The following is a 20,702-nucleotide window of genomic DNA, read 5'->3' on the forward strand; positions in this document are numbered from 1 at the left end:
GATGGATTGCAAGCCATACGGAATATTATCCCGGACAAAACCACAGCAAACCTCGCCACTGAACTTTGTCACTTCGTGCTCACTCACAATTACTTCGAATTTGGTGACAACTTATATCTACAGGTTAATGGCACAGCCATGGGCACACGCATGGCACCACAATATGCTAACATATTCATGGCGGACTTAGAGCAACGCTTCCTCAGCTCACATCCACTGGAACCACTACTATACTTAAGATTCCTGGATGACATCTTCATCATTTGGACCCATGGGAAGGAAGCCCTTGAGAGATTTCATCAGGACTTCAATAACTTTCACCCTACTATCAACTTAAGCCTGGACCACTCTACACAACAGGTACACTTCCTGGACACCACTGTACAACTACATAATGGACGAATAAATACCACCTTATACCGGAAACCAACAGACCGATACTCATATCTACATGCCTCCAGCTTCCACCCTAAACATACCACTCGGTCTATTGTCTACAGCCAAGCCTTACGTTACAACCGTATCTGCTCCAATGCTCTCGACCGAGACTCACACTTAAGAGATTTACAACAAGCATTTTTGGGACTACAGTACCCACCAAATGAAGTGAAGAAACAAATTAACAGGGCCAGACTAGTACCCAGGAACAGTCTGCTCCAGGACAAACCTAAAGGAACTAACAACAGAACACCACTGGTTGTCACCTATAGCTCCCAGCTCAAACCCATCCAACGTATCATCAGTGAGCTACAACCCATCCTGGAAAATGATACCTCTCTCTCAGAAGCCCTGGGTGGAAGACCTTTCCTTGCCTACAGACAGCCCCCCAATCTTAAACGACTTCTCACTTACAATCATGAATCGGCCAGCAGAGTCACCAGCACAGGTACCAAGCCCTGCAACAGACCCAGATGCCAGCTCTGCCCCTATATCTACCCAGGGAATACAATTACAGGACCCAATGGCATCAACTACACTGTCTCTGGCTCTTACAGCTGCTCATCCTCCAACCTGATATATGCCCTCATGTGCCAACAATGTCCCTCTGCTCTGTACATTGGACAAACCAGCCAACCTCTACGCAAAAGAATAAATGGACACAAATCTGACATTAGAAATGGAAACATCCAGAAACCAGTGGGAGAACACTTCAATCTACCAGGACATTCCACCAAAGACTTAAAGGTCGCTGTGGTTCAACAGAAACCTTTCAAAAACAAAATCCAACGGGAGGCTGCTGAATTGGAATTCATATGCAAATTTGACTCTGTCAAGCGGGGACTGAATAGAGACTATGAATGGTTATCACATTACCACAGGTAACAGATTCTCTTTACAGAGGCGTGATCTGGGGGAGCCCAGTGACGCCTGGTGTGGGCTTTCGGGGACCACAGTTCTCTTTGTCAGATGCAGCTGGCAGGGAGAGCTGTGGTCATCGAAGGCTTATACTACATAGGAATTGGATACCTTCACTGCTACAAACTGACTGCACACCAAAAGGAAATGTTTACATTTCCAAGCAAAGGAATGTTTTGATAGCCTCCATGCTAATTGCATTCTGCCTTCTTGTGATTTATGCCCCCTCCCTTTTTTCTCTCTCTTTCCCCCTCCTCTTCTGTATCTGCCCAGTTTTGATCAGGCATCTGACGAAGAGAACTTGATTCTCGAAAGCTTATGCTATAATAAAATTGGTTAGTCTTAAAGGTGCTACTGGACTCTTTTTGATTTTGCTACTACAGACTAACACGGCTAACTCCTCTGGATCTATGACCTTGGAAAGCACCGCATTCAGCCGAATGGAGAGGAAATCCATCAACCTCATGAAGAAACTGGCACAGATACAAACAGACATCATCTTTCTTTCTAAATGCAAAAGACTGGACATTCTACCCAAGGGACTTCGTGTGAGGAATCCATTGAAATCCACTTACCACACAGACTACAGTGAGAAACTATGCAACACCTTATCCAGGAAACTCTTAATTCACCTCATTGGACTGATGTACAGCAAGCAACAATGGATCAAGCAAGAGGTCTCTGAACTAGACTCTTCCATGAAGTGCACCCCCTCTGCACAGACCGGTAACTGGGAGATGTTTGCCACAACCAGAGAAACTATTTATTGTAATCTATTCACTGAATTACAGAACAAGAAGGAGAAGAAATTCTCAAAACTCCTGCCTGCAACAGAGAGCAAAAACACTTGGGATCCAAGCAACATCATCAATCTTTCCAGTTACAAGCTGAGCCCAGCAGAGGAATCAGTCCTCTCACGTGGACTATCCTTTTGCCCAGCCAGACCCACACAAACCATACAACTTTGTGGAGACCTGGAGGCCTATTTTAGACGCCTAAGACTGAAAGAATTCTTCAACTACTCTGCTGGACAAAATGACGAACAAAGCACTGAACAGACACCATCACAGCAGCCTCAGCAGCCCCCACCCCCCCAACCCAGCAATACACAACCATCGTTACAAAACTCCAGGAAAAAGAATTCCACATGGACACCACCTGAGGGCCGTAACTCCTCATTGGACTTTTACATTGAATGCTTCCGTAGACGGGCTCAGGCTGAGATAATTGACAAACAACAACACCTAAAGCAGAACCTCAGCCGTGGAGAAAGAGAGGCCATAAACAGCCTCCAAAATAATTCTGGCATCGTAATCAAGGAAGCTGACAAAGGCGGAGCAGTTGTCATCATGGATAAACAAAATTATATACAAGAAGCAGAAAGACAACTCTCCAACACAACATTCTATAAAATACTACCTTCTGACCCCACTGAACAATACAAAAGGGAACTCAATAAAATATTAAAAACACTCCCCATGGACATACAAGAATGCATCCATACAGACACACCCCAGGAACCACGACCAGGAAGATTCTACCTACTACCCAAAATCCACAAAGCGGGTAACCCAGGACGCCCAATTGTTGCAGGAAAATGCACCATCACAGTAGGAGTCTCGGGATACATGGACTCTATCCTCAGGCCCTATGCCACCAGCACACCCAGCTATTTACGGGACACCACTGACTTCCTCAGGAAAATACAATCCATTGACAACCTACCAGATGACACCATCCTAGCAACCATGGATGTGGAGGCCTTGTACACCAATATCCCACATGCAGATGGATTGCAAGCCATACGGAATATTATCCCGGACAAAACCACAGCAAACCTCGCCACTGAACTTTGTCACTTCGTGCTCACTCACAATTACTTCGAATTTGGTGACAACTTATATCTACAGGTTAATGGCACAGCCATGGGCACACGCATGGCACCACAATATGCTAACATATTCATGGCGGACTTAGAGCAACGCTTCCTCAGCTCACATCCACTGGAACCACTACTATACTTAAGATTCCTGGATGACATCTTCATCATTTGGACCCATGGGAAGGAAGCCCTTGAGAGATTTCATCAGGACTTCAATAACTTTCACCCTACTATCAACTTAAGCCTGGACCACTCTACACAACAGGTACACTTCCTGGACACCACTGTACAACTACATAATGGACGAATAAATACCACCTTATACCGGAAACCAACAGACCGATACTCATATCTACATGCCTCCAGCTTCCACCCTAAACATACCACTCGGTCTATTGTCTACAGCCAAGCCTTACGTTACAACCGTATCTGCTCCAATGCTCTCGACCGAGACTCACACTTAAGAGATTTACAACAAGCATTTTTGGGACTACAGTACCCACCAAATGAAGTGAAGAAACAAATTAACAGGGCCAGACTAGTACCCAGGAACAGTCTGCTCCAGGACAAACCTAAAGGAACTAACAACAGAACACCACTGGTTGTCACCTATAGCTCCCAGCTCAAACCCATCCAACGTATCATCAGTGAGCTACAACCCATCCTGGAAAATGATACCTCTCTCTCAGAAGCCCTGGGTGGAAGACCTTTCCTTGCCTACAGACAGCCCCCCAATCTTAAACGACTTCTCACTTACAATCATGAATCGGCCAGCAGAGTCACCAGCACAGGTACCAAGCCCTGCAACAGACCCAGATGCCAGCTCTGCCCCTATATCTACCCAGGGAATACAATTACAGGACCCAATGGCATCAACTACACTGTCTCTGGCTCTTACAGCTGCTCATCCTCCAACCTGATATATGCCCTCATGTGCCAACAACGTGTAATCAGATAATAACCATCTGACTTGAATCACATCCATTCTTTAATATAGTTAATATAACTAGACTAATCCAACTGCAGTCATTTTTGACATTCAATAGTACTCAGAAATGTTTGGATCTAATAGGCATTCTGACACTTTGTTCTCTGGTTTCAGAACCTGGTTCAGCAGCAGAGGCAGTGAGAGAGTAACTCAGCAGGTATGTGCCGGACATGGATGTCATCCAATCAATATGCCACGAAATGGGTCTTTACAACTGGCTTTTACACACACAGTATTTTTATTTTCTGCCAGTCACGGCAATGTCAATGGAAAGGCTTTCTGATCTTATGCAAGCATGCCTCCTGCTTACATAGAAACTATTTCACTGTTTAGGGATGCACCTGCTAGGCAAGCCAAAGCTTTGCTTGTATCTGCTGGTAGACAGAGCTGAGCAGAGTGGGGTGGGGGGGATATAGACAGCAAAGGCCCAACCTTTGCTTTCTTCATCCCCAGCAATAAACAATGCACCTTCCCTGCAGAGAACAAACCAAAGACTTTACTTGCACTAGCCAGCAGTGCAGCAAAAGCTAGGGATAGGTGTAGAATGGACCACCTCTTCCTCTGATAGGCAGCTTGCCTACATTACAGGTTGGGAGGGGAATAAAGACATAACTCAGACTGTGAGTCACAGAAGCTAAGCCTCCTCCTCTCACCCAATAAACATACACATGTCAAACCAGATGAAATGTCAGAGATCAGAAATGAAGGCTTTCTGAGGATCTGAGCATTTAAAATGGCCATGGCTTGAGAAAGTGGTGTGTGTGCGCATGCACGTGCGGATGGGCCAATCCATTCATGTGTGGTGGGTAGGGGTGGATCTGTTTTAAACAACTAAAGTGCATGAAAGAGGAAAGCTATATCCTGCCCCTTCCTCTGTGCCTTAGGGCCAAGCTAAACATGACAGTGTTCCTAGGTCCAACCCATGGAAGTGGCCACCATTTTAAAGCCTGATGAAGTGATTTTAAAAACTGCAGCTGGATAAGGCACTCTTGTGCCTCCCCCACGTCCCTTTTCAAGTGCCAAAATGACTGCCCTCCCCAGGTTTTTTCGCATTTGAAAACGCATGGGGTGGGGGATGGGATGACAAGAGTGCCTCATATAGTTGCACTGCAAGCTTGATCAGGATCCGGCCATTGTGGATTTTTAAAAATCACCTAATTGAGCTTTAAAATGGTATTGTTATCCATGGCTCAAACCCAGGTGTGCCATCACATCTAGTTTGGCTTGGTGCTTGAGGCATTTTTCTTTGGGCCTAGTTTCAATACTAGAAATCAGTCAGGAGAAAAAAATGTTTTATGCATCAGTGAATAGAGAAGTAAAGCATGGGAAGAAGCAGGGTCTGGTTCCCCTTGCTTTTGTACTTTATTAAAGTTTAATACTTTATTAAAGTTTAAAATAAATATATCCTCCCCACCGCCGCTGCTTGAAGAAAGGAGAAAAAACTCCCACACAAATTCCTGCTATATAAACAAGGATTTTAATTGTCCCTAAAATATGAATGTTTTCTGTTATGTGCCTGAAATTGGGATCATCCCTTGAATGAGGGATATCATGAAAAAAATTTCAGAAATATGTTTTCCAATGAAACCAATCTAAATGACTAAAGAACAGGGGAAGGTCCAAAAAATGTGTAATGGATGGAGTGTGTGACTAGGCCCTTGGAGATGGAGGTACAAATTCCTACAATGCCATGGATGAGCCTGGGCCAGTCACCCACTCTCAGCCTAACTTACCTCACACAGTTCTTATGAGGATAAAATGGAAAAGAAGAGAATATTGTAAGCCACTTTGGTTCCCCATTGGTAAGAAAAGTGTGGTATAAATGAATTAGTAATAAATAAATTTTAAAGAAAAATGATCTAAAAACAACACACTTAAAAATGTACAAATCTTTATCCTGAAAAGTAGGACTCAGAGAATGGCATATGATACAAATCTAGTGTTGAGGCTTAGTTGCTGTGGGCCTGTAAGCTGCCTAGACTAAAAACCACTTGGAAACCTAAAGTAAGAACTTGGGTGCCTCGCTATCTGCATCACTGGGGCAGACTGCCAGATGTGGGAACCAGTCTGATCTCCACTGTGCCACCATTGCTGATATCTAGAAGGTGGTATTGTCGTTGCCAGTTTAGCAGGAATCAGATGACACAAGGAGCCCCTAGAATTTTACCTAAACCCATGAAGCTGCTGACACTGGCCTAGCATTTCACTGTTAGCAACCTGTCATTCAGGAACAGCCTACGTGACTGCCCCCTTGCCTCCAGAGGCCCAAGCCTGAACTGAAAAGTAACTGTAGGAGCACACTCAAAATACTCACTCTCAGAAAGAAGTCTCCATTCTCATTTCCAGACTTGATCCGGAATGTGTTAATAGTATTGGGGAAAATGGTGGTTGCCTGGATTTGGAAAATATCAGATGGCACAGATCTATCTGAGCGGATACTCATATATTTGTGTACAATGGAATATGGCAGGTCTCGACAAAGGGGATTGGACACTGGACAGACACAGCGACTGTAAAAGAAACCACAATGACTGAAAAACGAACTCCATCCATGTGCGAACTGTTCAGTTTTTAACTTTGAAATCAATGTTTGTTAAGGACTTATTAGACTAGTTTCCCTTACTTTTCTGACGCCAGGATGTAAGGCTCTTGACAAGGATTCCTGGGATAACAGCGATACCCACCATGGTAATTCCAACACATTTCATCCTCCCGGCATTCATTACCCACCTCACATTCATTTATATCTAAATTAGGGGGGAAAGGAAACAAAGGTAAGTTTCCAAACACAGTAAGTGAAGATGAGATGATAAGATGTTTGATATAATAATTTAATGGTCCATTAAATGAACCATTAAAGTGCACACTAAGGACTACTTTGCATGTGCATATTCCCCTCTGAGGGACTGGTATGTTTGAATGGACCATCTCAACTCTAACTCTGCAGACAGGTCCACATGTCACCTGTAATCACAGTAATATTCAATGTAGTCAGTTTACATATTCAGGGAAGAACAAGACTTCCTCACCCTGGTTTGCCCAATAACCCTAACAGAGGGGTTGGATACTTGCAGAAACAATTGGCAGGCAGGAATAGAGTGCTTAATCCTTTCCCCAGCTGCTAATTATCACTTGCAACCTTTATCCAGCCTTTTCAGTCCAGCTGTCTCTGAGACTGGTAATAAGTCAAGCTAGCTGGGGTTGGAGAGCTGGTGAGCAGGAGAAAGGTTAAATCAGCCCCTTCCCACCTGCCAATTCTCCCCGAATTAAACCCACTGAATTCTTTTTACATCAATAAGATTTGAACCATATGGAGATGCCCTTGTGACAATTAAGCACTTTCATTATTTATGTTTTTAGTGGTTTAAATATTGCTGTTAATCCAGCAGGCATAAAAACCTTAAGACAAGTATGCCCACCTTGACAATTTATCCCTCTGACCAACTGATATCCATCTGGACACACACAGGAGAACCTCCCCGGCTCATTGATGCACTGATATTGACACCTGAAGCTGGAAGTTCTGCATTCATCAACATCTGCAAAAGAGTTACAGTTTGAACCAATGGCAAAACCAAAACAAAACAGCAGTTCAAAGCTATAACAAATTACATGCAGACTCAGGGCCTACAGCAAATGTCTTTCCTAACCTTGACACTAGAACTTCTTTCAAGTGGAGGTACTGTGGATCGAAATATGTGTAAAACATACTCTGTTACTTTACTATGCATCCCATAGTGACCTCAATTAACTGCAAAGTGAAGGATTTTTAGATCCAATTGGTTTTAAATGGGAGTAATGTTAGTTATTTATCTATTCAAGCATTTTTACTCCGTACTCTCAGCTAAAAACTAATGGGGCAGCTTAGAAAAATTAAAATGATAGTATAAAACAGCCCTAAAATAGGAAAAACAAACAAACAAAAAACTCACAAAAGCACCATAAATCAGGAAATAAAAAGCAACATAAAACTGGTAATAGAAGCCAAGAATAAACTCACAGCATGTAGCAAACAATACAGAAACCAACATCATATCACCACTATAAAAACAAATATAAGTCAACATCAGAGTGGCAACACAAATAATAAAACCCAGCCAATTATAACCACCACACTGCTATCAACTCTTTTCAAATCAGTCTGAATAACTGTGAGAGGTTGGTGCCAAACTGACAGCTGAGAAGAGGGGAGCATGTGCTTAATTCTTCCAATAAAATCAATAGGACTTCAAAGTGTTTCACTTTGGCTGGATCAGAAGGCAGTGAATATAGCTGCTAGGGAACTTGCTAATAAAGGCTCCTTTTAAAACCTTGGCTTTGGATGAAAGATCAAGGACAACTTAGAATGTCTTTGGCCTCACATCACCAACACTGTGCAAGCTCAACCGAAAAGACTCCCTGCTCCCCTACCCAGCCCCATATCCTTTGAGAATTACCGATTTAGAAAACAGAAGCTCACCATCACAGTTGATTCTGTCAGGGCTTAGCTCAAAGCCCTGATTGCACTGGCAAAGGAAGGAGCCGACAATATTGTAGCACAGTTGTGCACATGGGTTGCTGGTGTCGCATTCATTTATGTCTAAAAAGGAAATGTAACAAAAATCTTTACACACAGCTGGATCTTCTCTTGTGTGGTACTTAGGCTCATTCGCCAGATGGTTCTATACATTTGAAAAACTGCCTTATACTCCATCAGGGCAATTTCTGTAACTGAAGACTAGAATCCAGCCCTTGGTCGTTTCCCCAGCCCTGCTTCCATGGATCCTTAAAACTGAAAATTGTTTTTGATAGTATATGCATCTAAATTGTGAGCTTTATGAATGTATTTAAAACATTTATATGTCACCTCTTCAGAGACTCACTTGAGGTGGCTCATAAAATAAAACAAGATAAAAAACATAAATATTAAAATTAACAACTATTAAAAGTCAGTCAATAAAACCACTTAAAAATCAAGAAGCATAAAACACATAAAATCCCAGAACATTTACAACTTTACAATTAGTAGAGATATGTGAGAAACTAACAGGAGTCTGAATCCAGAAATGCAGAGGTGTATGTAGATTTTTAGCAGGATTTGCCCACCATGCCTGATTTTTCATGAAGCTGTGATTTTGGGGGAGGGGCAGATTTGGAGTGCTGAGCTCACTTAGGCTTTGTAAAGAGGCTGCTAGAGCCTGATTTATACCAGTGAAAATATCAGTGTCCACTAGGGCCTAAAGGCCTCTGTGAATACTGCAGCTGGGAGCAGACCTTCCCAGACAAGGGCAATACAATGGGCAAATCTGATCCCATGCAAGAAGATCACAGCTCATCCAGTAGCCCTCTCTACTTCTGATTATACGAGGTGTGGTAACTACAATTCCCATGGTGCAGTGAGGATGCTGGTGCATAGTGTGGATGAACTGGCAGATATGCTCAGCAGGCCCTCCTTCAAGGGCCTGCTGATCCCTTGGCACAACTAATCACTGACAAAATTATATATTATGGAGTACACAAGAGTTCCTCCTCATGCTGCCAAGCCTGGCAACCAGCAGGAGGGTTGGGGAGGGGAAATATGGTGGGGGGGGGGGGGGGAGAGAAGCACTGGCTACGTCACAACGTCACCTCCAGGGAAAGCCCAAAAGGTAGCTCTAGGAATCACCTACCCTATGGCATTTCTCAGTTTCCCCCAGAAGTGATGTTGCAATGCAGCTGACGTTGTCATTAATTTTTTTCTCTCACTGCCACTTTGAGCAGCAGCAGGCAAATAAAGCTGCTGGCAGAAGTTTCCTACCATGGCTGCCATAGTGAGAGGCCCAGCAGCCCACCCTGTGTCTGTGTAACAATCACATATGAATTGTACATTCCCCTCAGTTCTTGAGTGTAGTGTCCAATTTGGATTATAACAGCAGCAAACATGGAGAAGGGGCTTCACTCCCCCTCTATTTGGCCTGTTTGGGAACCTGTGAGTATATAAAGGGCAAACATGTAAGAAACTTGAGGCAGCCTAGGAATGGTCTTGTCAGGGGGTGGTTGTTTTGTACCTTGGAAGGTTAAGCAAGCCTACTGTATACAGCTGTTAAGCAGGGCTCTCTTTTGTTACGCTCAGCCTCCTATGGGAGAGGAGTATAACCATCAGGTGTTACTGATCCTTGGGCCTGGCAAATCATTAGGTCTGGTAAACTCAGCAGGCTAAGTCAGTATAAAAGGTGGGTGGTAGAAAGCTTAAGAGCTTCATAGAAGATCAGGATAGAGATTTGTTCTGGAACAAGGTCATGGGCTGTGTGGGTTGCTGTGTAAGGAGCTTCCAGTAACAGAAAGTCCAGTCTGTGTAATTGTATTATCTTTGGTTGCTTTTATTATATTTGACAGCTCTTATAGTTGACAATATCTTCCCTTCCAAGTGCCTAAAACAACCCCCTACCTCTTGCAGAAAGTGTGTATTTGTTGAATGTCTTTGATGTCCTTAATTTAGACTGAAATGTACCAGACAATTATATACAACATGGATTACATTAAGAACTATTCAAGTATATATATGGAAAAAACTAGATATTTTATGTATATGCACTGCATATCTGCATTGTCTGTTCTGCATAGCCTGCACTGAATCTTGAGGAGAAAGGCAGGCTATAAATGAGGTAAACAAATTCTTGCAAATATCAGTGTAGTAGGTATAGAAGAGGCATTTGTGAAGACCAGAAGGGGGCATGTTATCAAACAAGGTACTCAAGATGGTTTCTTGAACACTACACTGTTTGCAGATCCTACATTTCTTGAATATGCCTCTGCAATCGTGTTAGCAACTTGCTTTTTAAATAATTGGAATCCACAATGTTCTGCACCTATCCTTTCTAACATACATGAAGTCCAAGTCCAAACCTGAAGATTTAGAAGCTATACAAAGCATTTTACTTAGTTTTTCAGTGATCTTTTATAAGAAACAGAGGTAAATTATGTTGCTCAGTCAATTTTTGTTCAAAATATTATTTTTTAATTTTTGTATATTATAATACTGATGACCAATTTGTAGAAACTGTTGGTTTACATGTGATGGTTTTAGGTTTATAGCAGTAGAAAACAGTAAGAGTCCAGTAGCATCTTTAAGACTAACAAAATTTGTGATAGAGTATGAGATTTGTGAGTCACAGCTCACTTCTTCAGATACAGAGAGGCTAACATGGCTACCCATCTTAGTTTTATAGTTACAAGCTGTGTTGCCTTCAACATTTTCTTAATTAACTCAGAAGAAATTTAATAAAAAATAAACACGTATTGGCAGATTGGTCTGACAAATTCTGTACGGTCATAAGCATGGCTAAACAAAGGGCCTCACACTAGAACAGGTATAATCCAACCAGTGAGAAAGACTAATGGGACAATTTCCTTGGGCTATAAAATAAGCAGGGCTTTTTTCTGGGAAAAGAGGTGGTGGAACTCACCGGGTACCATACGTGCGTGCAATGATTTCACTTCCTAGAAGTGAATCATCACGCAGGCTGTGGCCATCCTGGGAGCGCTTCTGGGCTCCACAAGGGGTCCATATAGGGCCCAAATTTGCCTGGAAAGCACCGCTGCTGTGCAGGGGAACCCTCCCCTCTGTGGCAGTGGCCCGATCCTGGTCATTTGGGGCCCAAATTGGGTCAAAATGGCTGAAATTAGCCCCAAACGGCTTGGATCGGGCCTGGAACAGGCTGCTGCAACACAGGAGAAGCCTTCCACATCAGACAGTGGTCCAATCTGGGCCGTTTTGGGCCCAAAAGGGCCCCAAATGACTGAAACAGGCTCAAAATGGCCTGGATTGAGCCCAAATTGGTCTGAAACAGGCCACTGCCATGTGTGGGAACCTCCCCCCACCCAGCAGCGGTCCGATCCTAGCCAAAATGGGCCCAGAATGGCCGAAACAGGCCTGAAATGGCCTGGATCAGGCCCAAATTGGCCTGGAACAGGCCTAAAACGGCTCGAATCATGCCTGGAACAGGCTGCTACCACACAGGGGAATCCTCCCTCATCCGGCAGTGGCCCAATCCAGGCTGTTTTGGGCCCAAATTGGGCCCAAAATGGCTCAGATCGGGCCTGGAATGGGGCGTTGCCGCACAAGGGAACCCTCCCATGCCTGGCAGCAGCACAATCCTGGCCGTTTGGGGTCTGAATTGGGCTGAAATGGGCCCAAAATGGCCCAAACAGGCCTGAAACGGCCCGGATGTGGCCCAAATCAGCCTGGAATGGGTTGCTGCCGCGCAGGGGAATCCTCTCCCACCAGGCAGTGGCCCGATCCTGGCTGTTTTGGGCCTGAATTGGGCCAAAACAAGCCTAAAATGGCCAAAATGGGCCCGAAACGGCCCAGGTCGGTCCTGAATCGGCCTGGAACGGGCCGCTGATGGGTGGAGAACCCTCTCCCGCCCGGCAGCAGCCTGATCCTGGCTGTTTCAAGCCCAAATACCCACCAGTCACATATTTTTAAGAAGTGCCAGAATGCACTTGAGCATTCTAGACCAAGGGTACCAGTTAGCAGACTGGTAGCAGCTGAGCAAGGTGCAACCCTTTGGATCCTGTCTTGATCCAGTTAACAACTGGTCTGTATATTTCAGGATTAAGTGGGTCACTTGGGATGGGTAGCAATTGTCTCTAGATGTTTAAGCAGGAAAGCTGTTCAAAAAGGTAGCTTTTCCTTTAGGTTAATACAGGTATAGCTGGTTAGCAAAGTTATTTCTAGAGCCTACTTTTTGTGGCCATGCACAAGGTTGATCCATTAGCCGGAAGAGAACTGAATACTGTTTCAGAGTCTTCAGTGCCATTTTATTTAAGATAGCATCTAATCAGCCCTGTATGGCAGGCTGTGCATACACTTGATGTCAGTACTGAGCTGCAGGAAGCCACTGAACAAGAGTCCACAGTCAGCTGCCACAAGCCCAATCAATCTCTCATCCTAACCTGGAATCATCTACAGTCCTTTGAGATGGTTGGAGCCTGTAGTTGTCCTGAGTGGGTGAGGAAACACCAGAGCCCTGGGACCTTTCTCAGATGCAAGGGGACTGCATCCTTCAGCACCCAGTGGCTCACCAAACAGGCCAGCAGCACACAGAGCCATGGCCACAGGGTATTTGTGACCGAAACTCCAGTGTATAATTTAGCCTCAAAACACAGCCATGGGAACCCGATATGAATGAGGGTCACGGCTCCGGGGAAAAGGTATGTGTGTCTCTCCCATGTGCTTTCTCTTTGATTGAAACTGACCTCCCAGCTGTTCTTAATACAGGCACAATTCAGGTATCTTTTGGCCATCTTTCACTGTATTATTTTCTGTCCAAGAATGTCAGAAATGCCCCTTTGGCTGAGCCATGGAAAAGAGGAACAAGGCAGCATGAGGGCCAAGCTGACTAGTAGATGACTTTCCTCCTGCCCATTAAATTTGGATGGAAGAATATGCATCTCCCCCACCCCCTTTCCACTACCTACACTTTTTATGCCCATGAGGTCTGTTCATTTCTTCTAGCAAAAGACACCCCCCCCCCGGCAAAAAAAAAGGCGTTTCAGGGGGGAAAGTGTCTATTCCAATATATAACAAACTTTTCCAAACATGCTCCTTGTGGCTAGTAAATGCTACATTCCAGCATCTCCCCCTATCCCCTGGTGTGGTTTTTTTTGACAGGGTTTATAAATAATTGCTGCAAGAAACACATACTGATAAGGCTTCTCAGCACACCACTGTTGAAGATTTATCTGAAGCTATTTATTACCCTGGAGGTCTATTCTTTTAACATTCCACTACATTTACGATGCAAGTTTTTGAGACCAGCAGATCAGTCTGCAAAGCTCAAGAGCATTGGCACATTGTGAAATGGTCAGATTTATTTTTCCTAAATGTAGTCATCCCTCCACCCACTGCCCCATTTTATACCCATCTTAAGAGCATAAATGATGGCAAGCAGGAATTCAGAAGTAAACTTCAGGTATGTGGTCCTGCACTGAATCCCATTTTGCATGTTTAACTTTTATTTTCTACCTTCTACTGAAGTGCTGATGGCAAATCTAGATTTAGTCCTCAACTTCTCTCTTGAATCACATGCTCACCAACATTTAGATGGCACATGTGGTTTGGTCTATGAAAACAAAGGGTTTGCTACTATGAGTAACGGTAACATTAAAATGCCCACCAACTGGTGGGGAAATTTATAGAAACATGCTCACTGACGATCTGCAACTGAGCAAGTCACTTGTTTATCTCGTTCTATCTCACACTACCAGCAGATTCCAGGGAGGCTGTGAAAAGTGTGATTAGGTGCCTGGGGGCAGTTTTCAGACAGATGGGGGCTAACAAGCTGTAACTTAATCCCAACAAGATAGAGGTGCTACCGATGGAGGGAATTTCTGACCCATGAAATGGGTTATCTCTCCTGTTCTATATGGGGTTGTGCTACCCCTGAAGGAGCAGGTTTGACCCGGGCCTCTTGTTGGATAAGCAGGTAGCAGTGGTCACCAAGGGTGCTTTTTATCAACTTTGACTGTTGAGCCAGCTGCGGCTCTTCCTGGGTAACATTTATATTAGACTACTGCAATGCCCACTACATAGGCTGCCCCTGGAGACTGTCTGGAAACTTCAGTTGATACAGAATGCTCTGGCTAGAATGCTGGCAGAAGTGGGTTGTAGGGACTGTATCACTCTAATATTGTTCCATCTGCACTGGCTCCTAATTTGCTTCTGGGTCTAATTCAAGGTGCTGGTATTGACCTTTAGAGCTCTGTACGGCTTGGAACCAGCATATCTTAAGGCTGCCTTCTCCCATATGAACCTCCCTGTTCAATTTGGTAAACTTTGGAGGTCCTACTTCAGATGCCCCCGCTCTATGAGGCTAGACAGGTAGGCCTTCTCAGTCACGGTATCAAACTCTGGAATTCTCTCTCCAGGGATATTTTCTGTCCCCCTTGAGTGCTGTCTTCAGTCAGCAGATGAAGACATTTTTGTTTTGTCTAGCTTTGTCTAGACCCTCCACCTTGTTTTTTGTGTTGTGTGTGTTTATTGAAGAGAACCAGTTTGGTGTAGTGGTTAAGAGTGGCAGGACTCTAATCTGGAGAGCCAGGTTTGATTCCCCACTCCTACGCTTGAAGCCAGGTGGGTGACCTTGGGTCAGTCACAGCTCTCTCAGAGCTCTCTCAGACTTATAGGGTGATTGTTGTGAAGATAACAACACACTTTGTAAACCGCTCTGAGTGGGCGTTAAGTTGTCCTGAAGGGTGGTGTATAAACCAAATATTATTATTATTATTATTATTAAAATACTATTTTAAATGTTTTAAATTTAAATTGTTTTAAAATGTTGTTCTAAATTGTTTATTAGCGTTTTAATGTTCACCGTTTTGGGGACCCTATTTGGGCTAAAAAGAAGGCATACAAATGTTTTAAATGAATAAACAGTCTGATTCACTTATGTAGTGAAACTAAAAGGGGCCTCCAATTGGATATGCTGGTGGTGGTGGTGGTGGTATCCAGGAGTGCCTTTCGCTAGCTCTGGCCTTTCCTGGACAAAAAATATCCTACTACTATGCCTGGAAGCTACAGCTGGTACAGAATGTTGCATCCAGAATGCTAACTGGAGTGGGTTGCAGGGACCTTATCATGCCAGTCTTGTTCCACCTGCATTGGCTCCCAATTTGCTTCTGATCTCAAATTGTGGGCAAGTGTGCTGGAACTGACCTTTAAAGCTCTGTATGGCTTGTGGCCAGCATACCTCAAGGACTGCCTAGTCCTACATGAACCTATCCAACCTCTGAGGTCATCTTTGTAGGCCCTGCTGCAGGTGCTCCTGCCATCGGAGGCAAGATGGAGGACCACCAGAGAAAGGGCTTTCTCAGTAGTGGCACCAAAATTATAAAACCCTGGGAGACTCATCTGCCCCACCTATTGTTGTCTTCCACCAGCAATTGAAGACCCTCCTATTTATCTGGTTTTGTTTAACTGTTGTTTTAATTGTTTCTTTTAAAACTAATTTTGTATTTTTTGATTGTTCACCTCCTTGGTGACCTTAAACCGAGTGGAAAGGCAGACGTAACAATGTTTAAAATGATAATAAAATAACAAAAAGGATGTATTCAAGCAGCTCAGAGCCAAACCTGCTCTCAGTTACCCCTATTACTTGTAGGAAGGATTTTTCGTCCCTGCTCAACAGACTTGCAATAACAGTTCACTTTTATCCTATAGATCTTTATGTGTGTCATTGTGAATCAAGCCCCTCCTACCTGAAGCATCCCCATTCATTTGCAAAAGCCCATCTTGTGTTCCATTTCTTGAGCCGCAACGTTGTGTGACAGAAACTGATCTCCCGTATTCATAATATAAGAACCCCTATAGTGGTATTCCTTTCTATGCCACTAGGATCATAAGAAAACATTGGAACATGCTTGTGGTGTGGCTCTTTCCCATGCCTTGTTAAACCTTGGGAAACTGGGTTAATACTGGTGTGGGCTCCTTCCACATAGCCCCAGGCTTCTTACATTAGAGTGGTATGGGTTCAGGAGAAGTAACATGAATAGTGAACTCTGACTAAGCTTTATTCAAGTCAGTTCTTGTGGAGGGACTTGAAGGAGAAGAGGGTGGCAGCCTGATACAGACTGTGTGCCGTGTGTGTGTGTGTGTGTGTAGGGGGGGCTTATGGGGTAGTAGGTCAAAAAGAACAGAGATGGAAACAGGAGGAGACCAAGGAAGCTGATTGGAGATGCATTTGCACAGAATGCAGGCAACTTTGAAAGTGATAGGAAGCCTTTATTATTGTCAGTTTTTGTATTGAGCAGGTATTAATGTTGACACCATGTTGTACAATTTTTATTAATAAATTTTTTTGGGGGGAAAAAGCGCCTGACAAGAAGCCTAAGGAGGGATGGAAGGGAGATGGTTTACTTGACACACAGCCTGCTCTGTGGACAGAAACAGGCCTGTGCCTGCAGGACAGCTCTGTGTGTGCCAAATACCTCATGCCAGCGAACACTAGCTCAGACATCTGGCAACATATGTGTGGTCTTTGGGACTGTCCTGACTGTTTCTTGTACTGTTTTCAGTACAAATATTCTCTATTCCAGAGTTTTGCTCTTCTTAGGTCCAGCTGGGCAATATCTTTCAGAAGCCGGTTTTCCCACATGCAGCCTTCCCATAGGCTTATATTACAGGTTGTCTAATGAGATTCTTGCTAACCTGAGGCATTCCGGTGTTCTCCATCTTTTCCCCCAGGCTTGATTCACGGTGATATTTTACACTTATAATGCAACTGCAGTGCCAGTCTATCTGGCAAGGACTATGCACCACTGTTCCCTTTAATCTTCCTGCTTTCCTTTTTATAGCTACTTCTGTTTCTCAGCTTACTCAATAACTTCTTGTTTACTAGCACCAGAATCCCTACATAATCTCAATCAGTTCTTATTCAAGGAAGGATGGTGGTGGTTGCTTTTTCTCTTTTCAGCCAAATTAACTGCTAATTAATTGTTTTAATTTTCACGATTGTAATTTCATACTCAGACAATTATGGACATAAACAAAAACAATAATGAGAAATAATTTTGGCTGCAAAGAGAACAAGAACTGATTAAGAATAATTCAAGGATGCCTCAGTAACTGCCAGTTAATAAGAAGTAATTAAGCACAGAAACAAGCACCTATGAAGAGGAAAATAATTCTAAGGGGCAGTTTCAGAGAAACATAACAACTTTGATGAATGGAACTTACATCCAAATAAACATAGAGTAGCATTGTGCCTGTAGGCATGGCTTTTTCAAAATTTTATGAGGAATATAGGGCTCTATTAAGTGCTTAATATAGTCACTGAAGTCAATTGGCTTTGAAAGTTTTAATTTTGCTTAGGATGGCACTGCTAGTGTGGAAGTTACCTTAGTTGGTTTTCATTGTCTGGTTATTAATTTTTAAAGATTTTAATAGCTAGAATTTAAAATGGGATCTTATTATCTGTTTTCCTGTATTTTGAATTGGTCATTTTTAGAAGGAAGGAAGGAAATAGCTGTTTCTGAGTGCAGGCAGGTTTTAAAAGCTCCCTCTAAATACATAAAAGTCAGGTGGTTTGTTCCTTATAGAGCCTTTTGCTGATGAAAGCACTTGAAAGGCAGTGAAAATGTCTTCAAATACATCTTTAATTCCAGAGGTGCTGATTTCTTTAGACTGTTACAAAAATGCTTACCTGCACAAGTGTGGTTGTCAGGTGTTAACTGAAAACCAGAATTACACTGGCAGTAATAGGAGCCAGGAACATTTACACACCGATGGTGGCAAAATGGAGGGAGTACACATTCATCTATGTCTGGGTTACCATGAAAAGGACAAAATTAAAATAAATTATCAATACACAAATCCAGTCAATAAATTACTACTGAAAGGTGATAAAGTAAATGAACCCCCCACCCCCGCAACATTTCTTTGTAGTCACCAGGGCTTTTTTTCAGCTGGAATGCAGTGGAATGGAGTTCCGGAACCTCTTGAAAATGGTCAAATGGCTGGTGGCCCCGCCCCCTGATCTCCAGACAGAGGGGAGTTTAGATTGCCCGCTGTCTGGAGATCAGGGGGTGGGGCCACCAGCCATGTGGCCATTTTTGCAGAGGACAATTTAAACTTTAAAAAACTCCCCCCCTCCCATTCCAGCTGACCCAAAGTGACATCATTGTGCAGTCCTGAGTTCCACCACCTCTTTTCCCAGAAAAAAAGCCCTGGTAGTCACTATGAAATTAATGAGGAAACCACTAAATAATAAGTAACTCAGGGATGAACCTAAAGATTTTACAGCTTCTCTACCTGTAATCATGCGGGTTGCTAGCCTCCAGGTGGCAGCTGGAGATCTCCTGGAATTATGACTTATTTCCAGTAGATATAAATCAATTCCCCTGGAGAAAATGATTGCTTTGGAGGGTGGACTCTATAGCATTATATCCAGCTGAGGCCCTTCCCCTCCCCAAACCCCACCCTCTCCAGGCTCCACCCCCAAAATCTCCAGGAATCTCCCAACCCAGAGCTGGCAAACCTAATCAGAAAGTAAGGGCCAAACTATACACAATGTGGGATGTGTGTGCGTGTGTCAGCAATTAGTATCTTCCATTTCTCTTTTTATTACATTAGCCACTCCCCATGGGTACTCTGAAGATAAGGCACTGACTGTGTGGTGCAATGGTCAGAGAACTAGAGTAGTTGGCCCGGGGAGACCCAAACTCAAAGCCCAGTTTGCCATGAATCTCACTAGGTGACCTTGAAGCTACTAATTTTCCTAGTTAAACCTACTAAACAGAGTAGTTGTCAGGATAAATTAAAGGAGCTCCTCTGAAAAAGGGCAGCCTAAAATGTAATTATACATTTAAATTGCACCTCCACCCAGGCAAAAGTGCAAGCCCATGGGAATGGGGGGAATGATAGGGTTAGGGTTGCCTAAAGGCTGACTCCTACTTGATGTAGGCCATAAAGGGTGTCAGTATGCTTATATTCCCTTAACATATGAAGCTGCCTTATACTGAATCAGATCACTGGTTCATCAAAGGCCATTTCCATACACATTGAATAATGCACTTTCAATGCACTTTAGCAATCTTTTGGAAGTGGATTTTTTGTTCCACACATGGAAAAGCAGTTCCAAATGTTCACTAAAGAGTATTGAAAGTGGATTATCCAACGTGTGTGGAAGCAGCCAAAGTCCGTATGTTTCTATCCCTCAATGGGGACCCAAGATGGCTTATATAACTCTCTACTCAATTTTCCACAACAATCCTGCGAGGTACGTTAGGCTGAGTGTATGTGACTGGCCCAAAATCACCCAGCAAGCTTCCATGGCAGACTGGGGATTCAAACCTGGGTCTCCCAGATCCCAGCCTAACACCCTAAGGCAGAAGTCCCAATTTTTTAAACTGGGATGCTGGGGATTGAATCTGGGACCTTCTACATGCTAAGCAGACGCTCTGCCGGTAAGCCAGGGCTCCTCCCTTCCCATTTCTGCCACTGCTGTGCTTTCCAACATAGCACTAGCTTGTCTTGTCATAATTGCCAATCTTTCTTTCCTAGAGCTAAGAAAAAGATTAGACTTACAGCTAGAGTTCCCAGCACAAGGCTGGCAACCAGTGAGAAACTTACCCTGCAAGGGGCACCTGCATCAGAGATGTAGAGAGCCAGTTTGGTGTAGTGGTTAAGAGCGTGGGACTCTAATCTGGAGAACCAGGTTTGATTCCTCACTCCTCCACTTGAAGCCAACTGGGTGACCTTGGGTCAGTCACAGCTTCTAGCTCTCTCAGTCCCACCTACCTCACAGGGTTGTGCCACTGAGGACTCTCTTGCATTTAAGTAACAGAGTTTTTCCAAAATGCTAGGCCATCACTAGCAATGTGCTGACATCACTACTGGGCACACGGTGAGTGATGCTAGCACATCAGGATGCTGCCTGCTCTCCCTTTCTTGTCTTTTTCCTCCTGCTATCCAGATAAGCAGTGGCAGTAAATGCCTGCTGGCAGCAGGGAATTCCC

At 43.8% G+C, this 20,702-nt stretch overlaps 1 protein-coding gene across 1 annotated transcript in view; it reads right to left on the bottom strand.

The window, feature by feature from the left end:
* EFEMP1 (EGF containing fibulin extracellular matrix protein 1) overlaps window positions 1-20,702 on the bottom strand; it is a 78,062-nt gene that overhangs the window by 6,794 nt on the left and 50,566 nt on the right. The window contains exons 7-11 of the mRNA XM_054986771.1: window positions 18,389-18,508; window positions 8,686-8,805; window positions 7,646-7,765; window positions 6,850-6,973; window positions 6,541-6,736 (exon numbers count right to left, since the gene is read on the bottom strand). Coding sequence (XP_054842746.1) covers window positions 6,541-6,736; window positions 6,850-6,973; window positions 7,646-7,765; window positions 8,686-8,805; window positions 18,389-18,508 — 680 coding nt within the window. The remainder of the gene's footprint in view (window positions 1-6,540; window positions 6,737-6,849; window positions 6,974-7,645; window positions 7,766-8,685; window positions 8,806-18,388; window positions 18,509-20,702) is intronic.

Source organism: Eublepharis macularius, chromosome 1, assembly GCF_028583425.1.
Source record: "Eublepharis macularius isolate TG4126 chromosome 1, MPM_Emac_v1.0, whole genome shotgun sequence".
In the NCBI taxonomy this organism is placed as follows: Eukaryota; Metazoa; Chordata; class Lepidosauria; order Squamata; family Eublepharidae; genus Eublepharis; species Eublepharis macularius.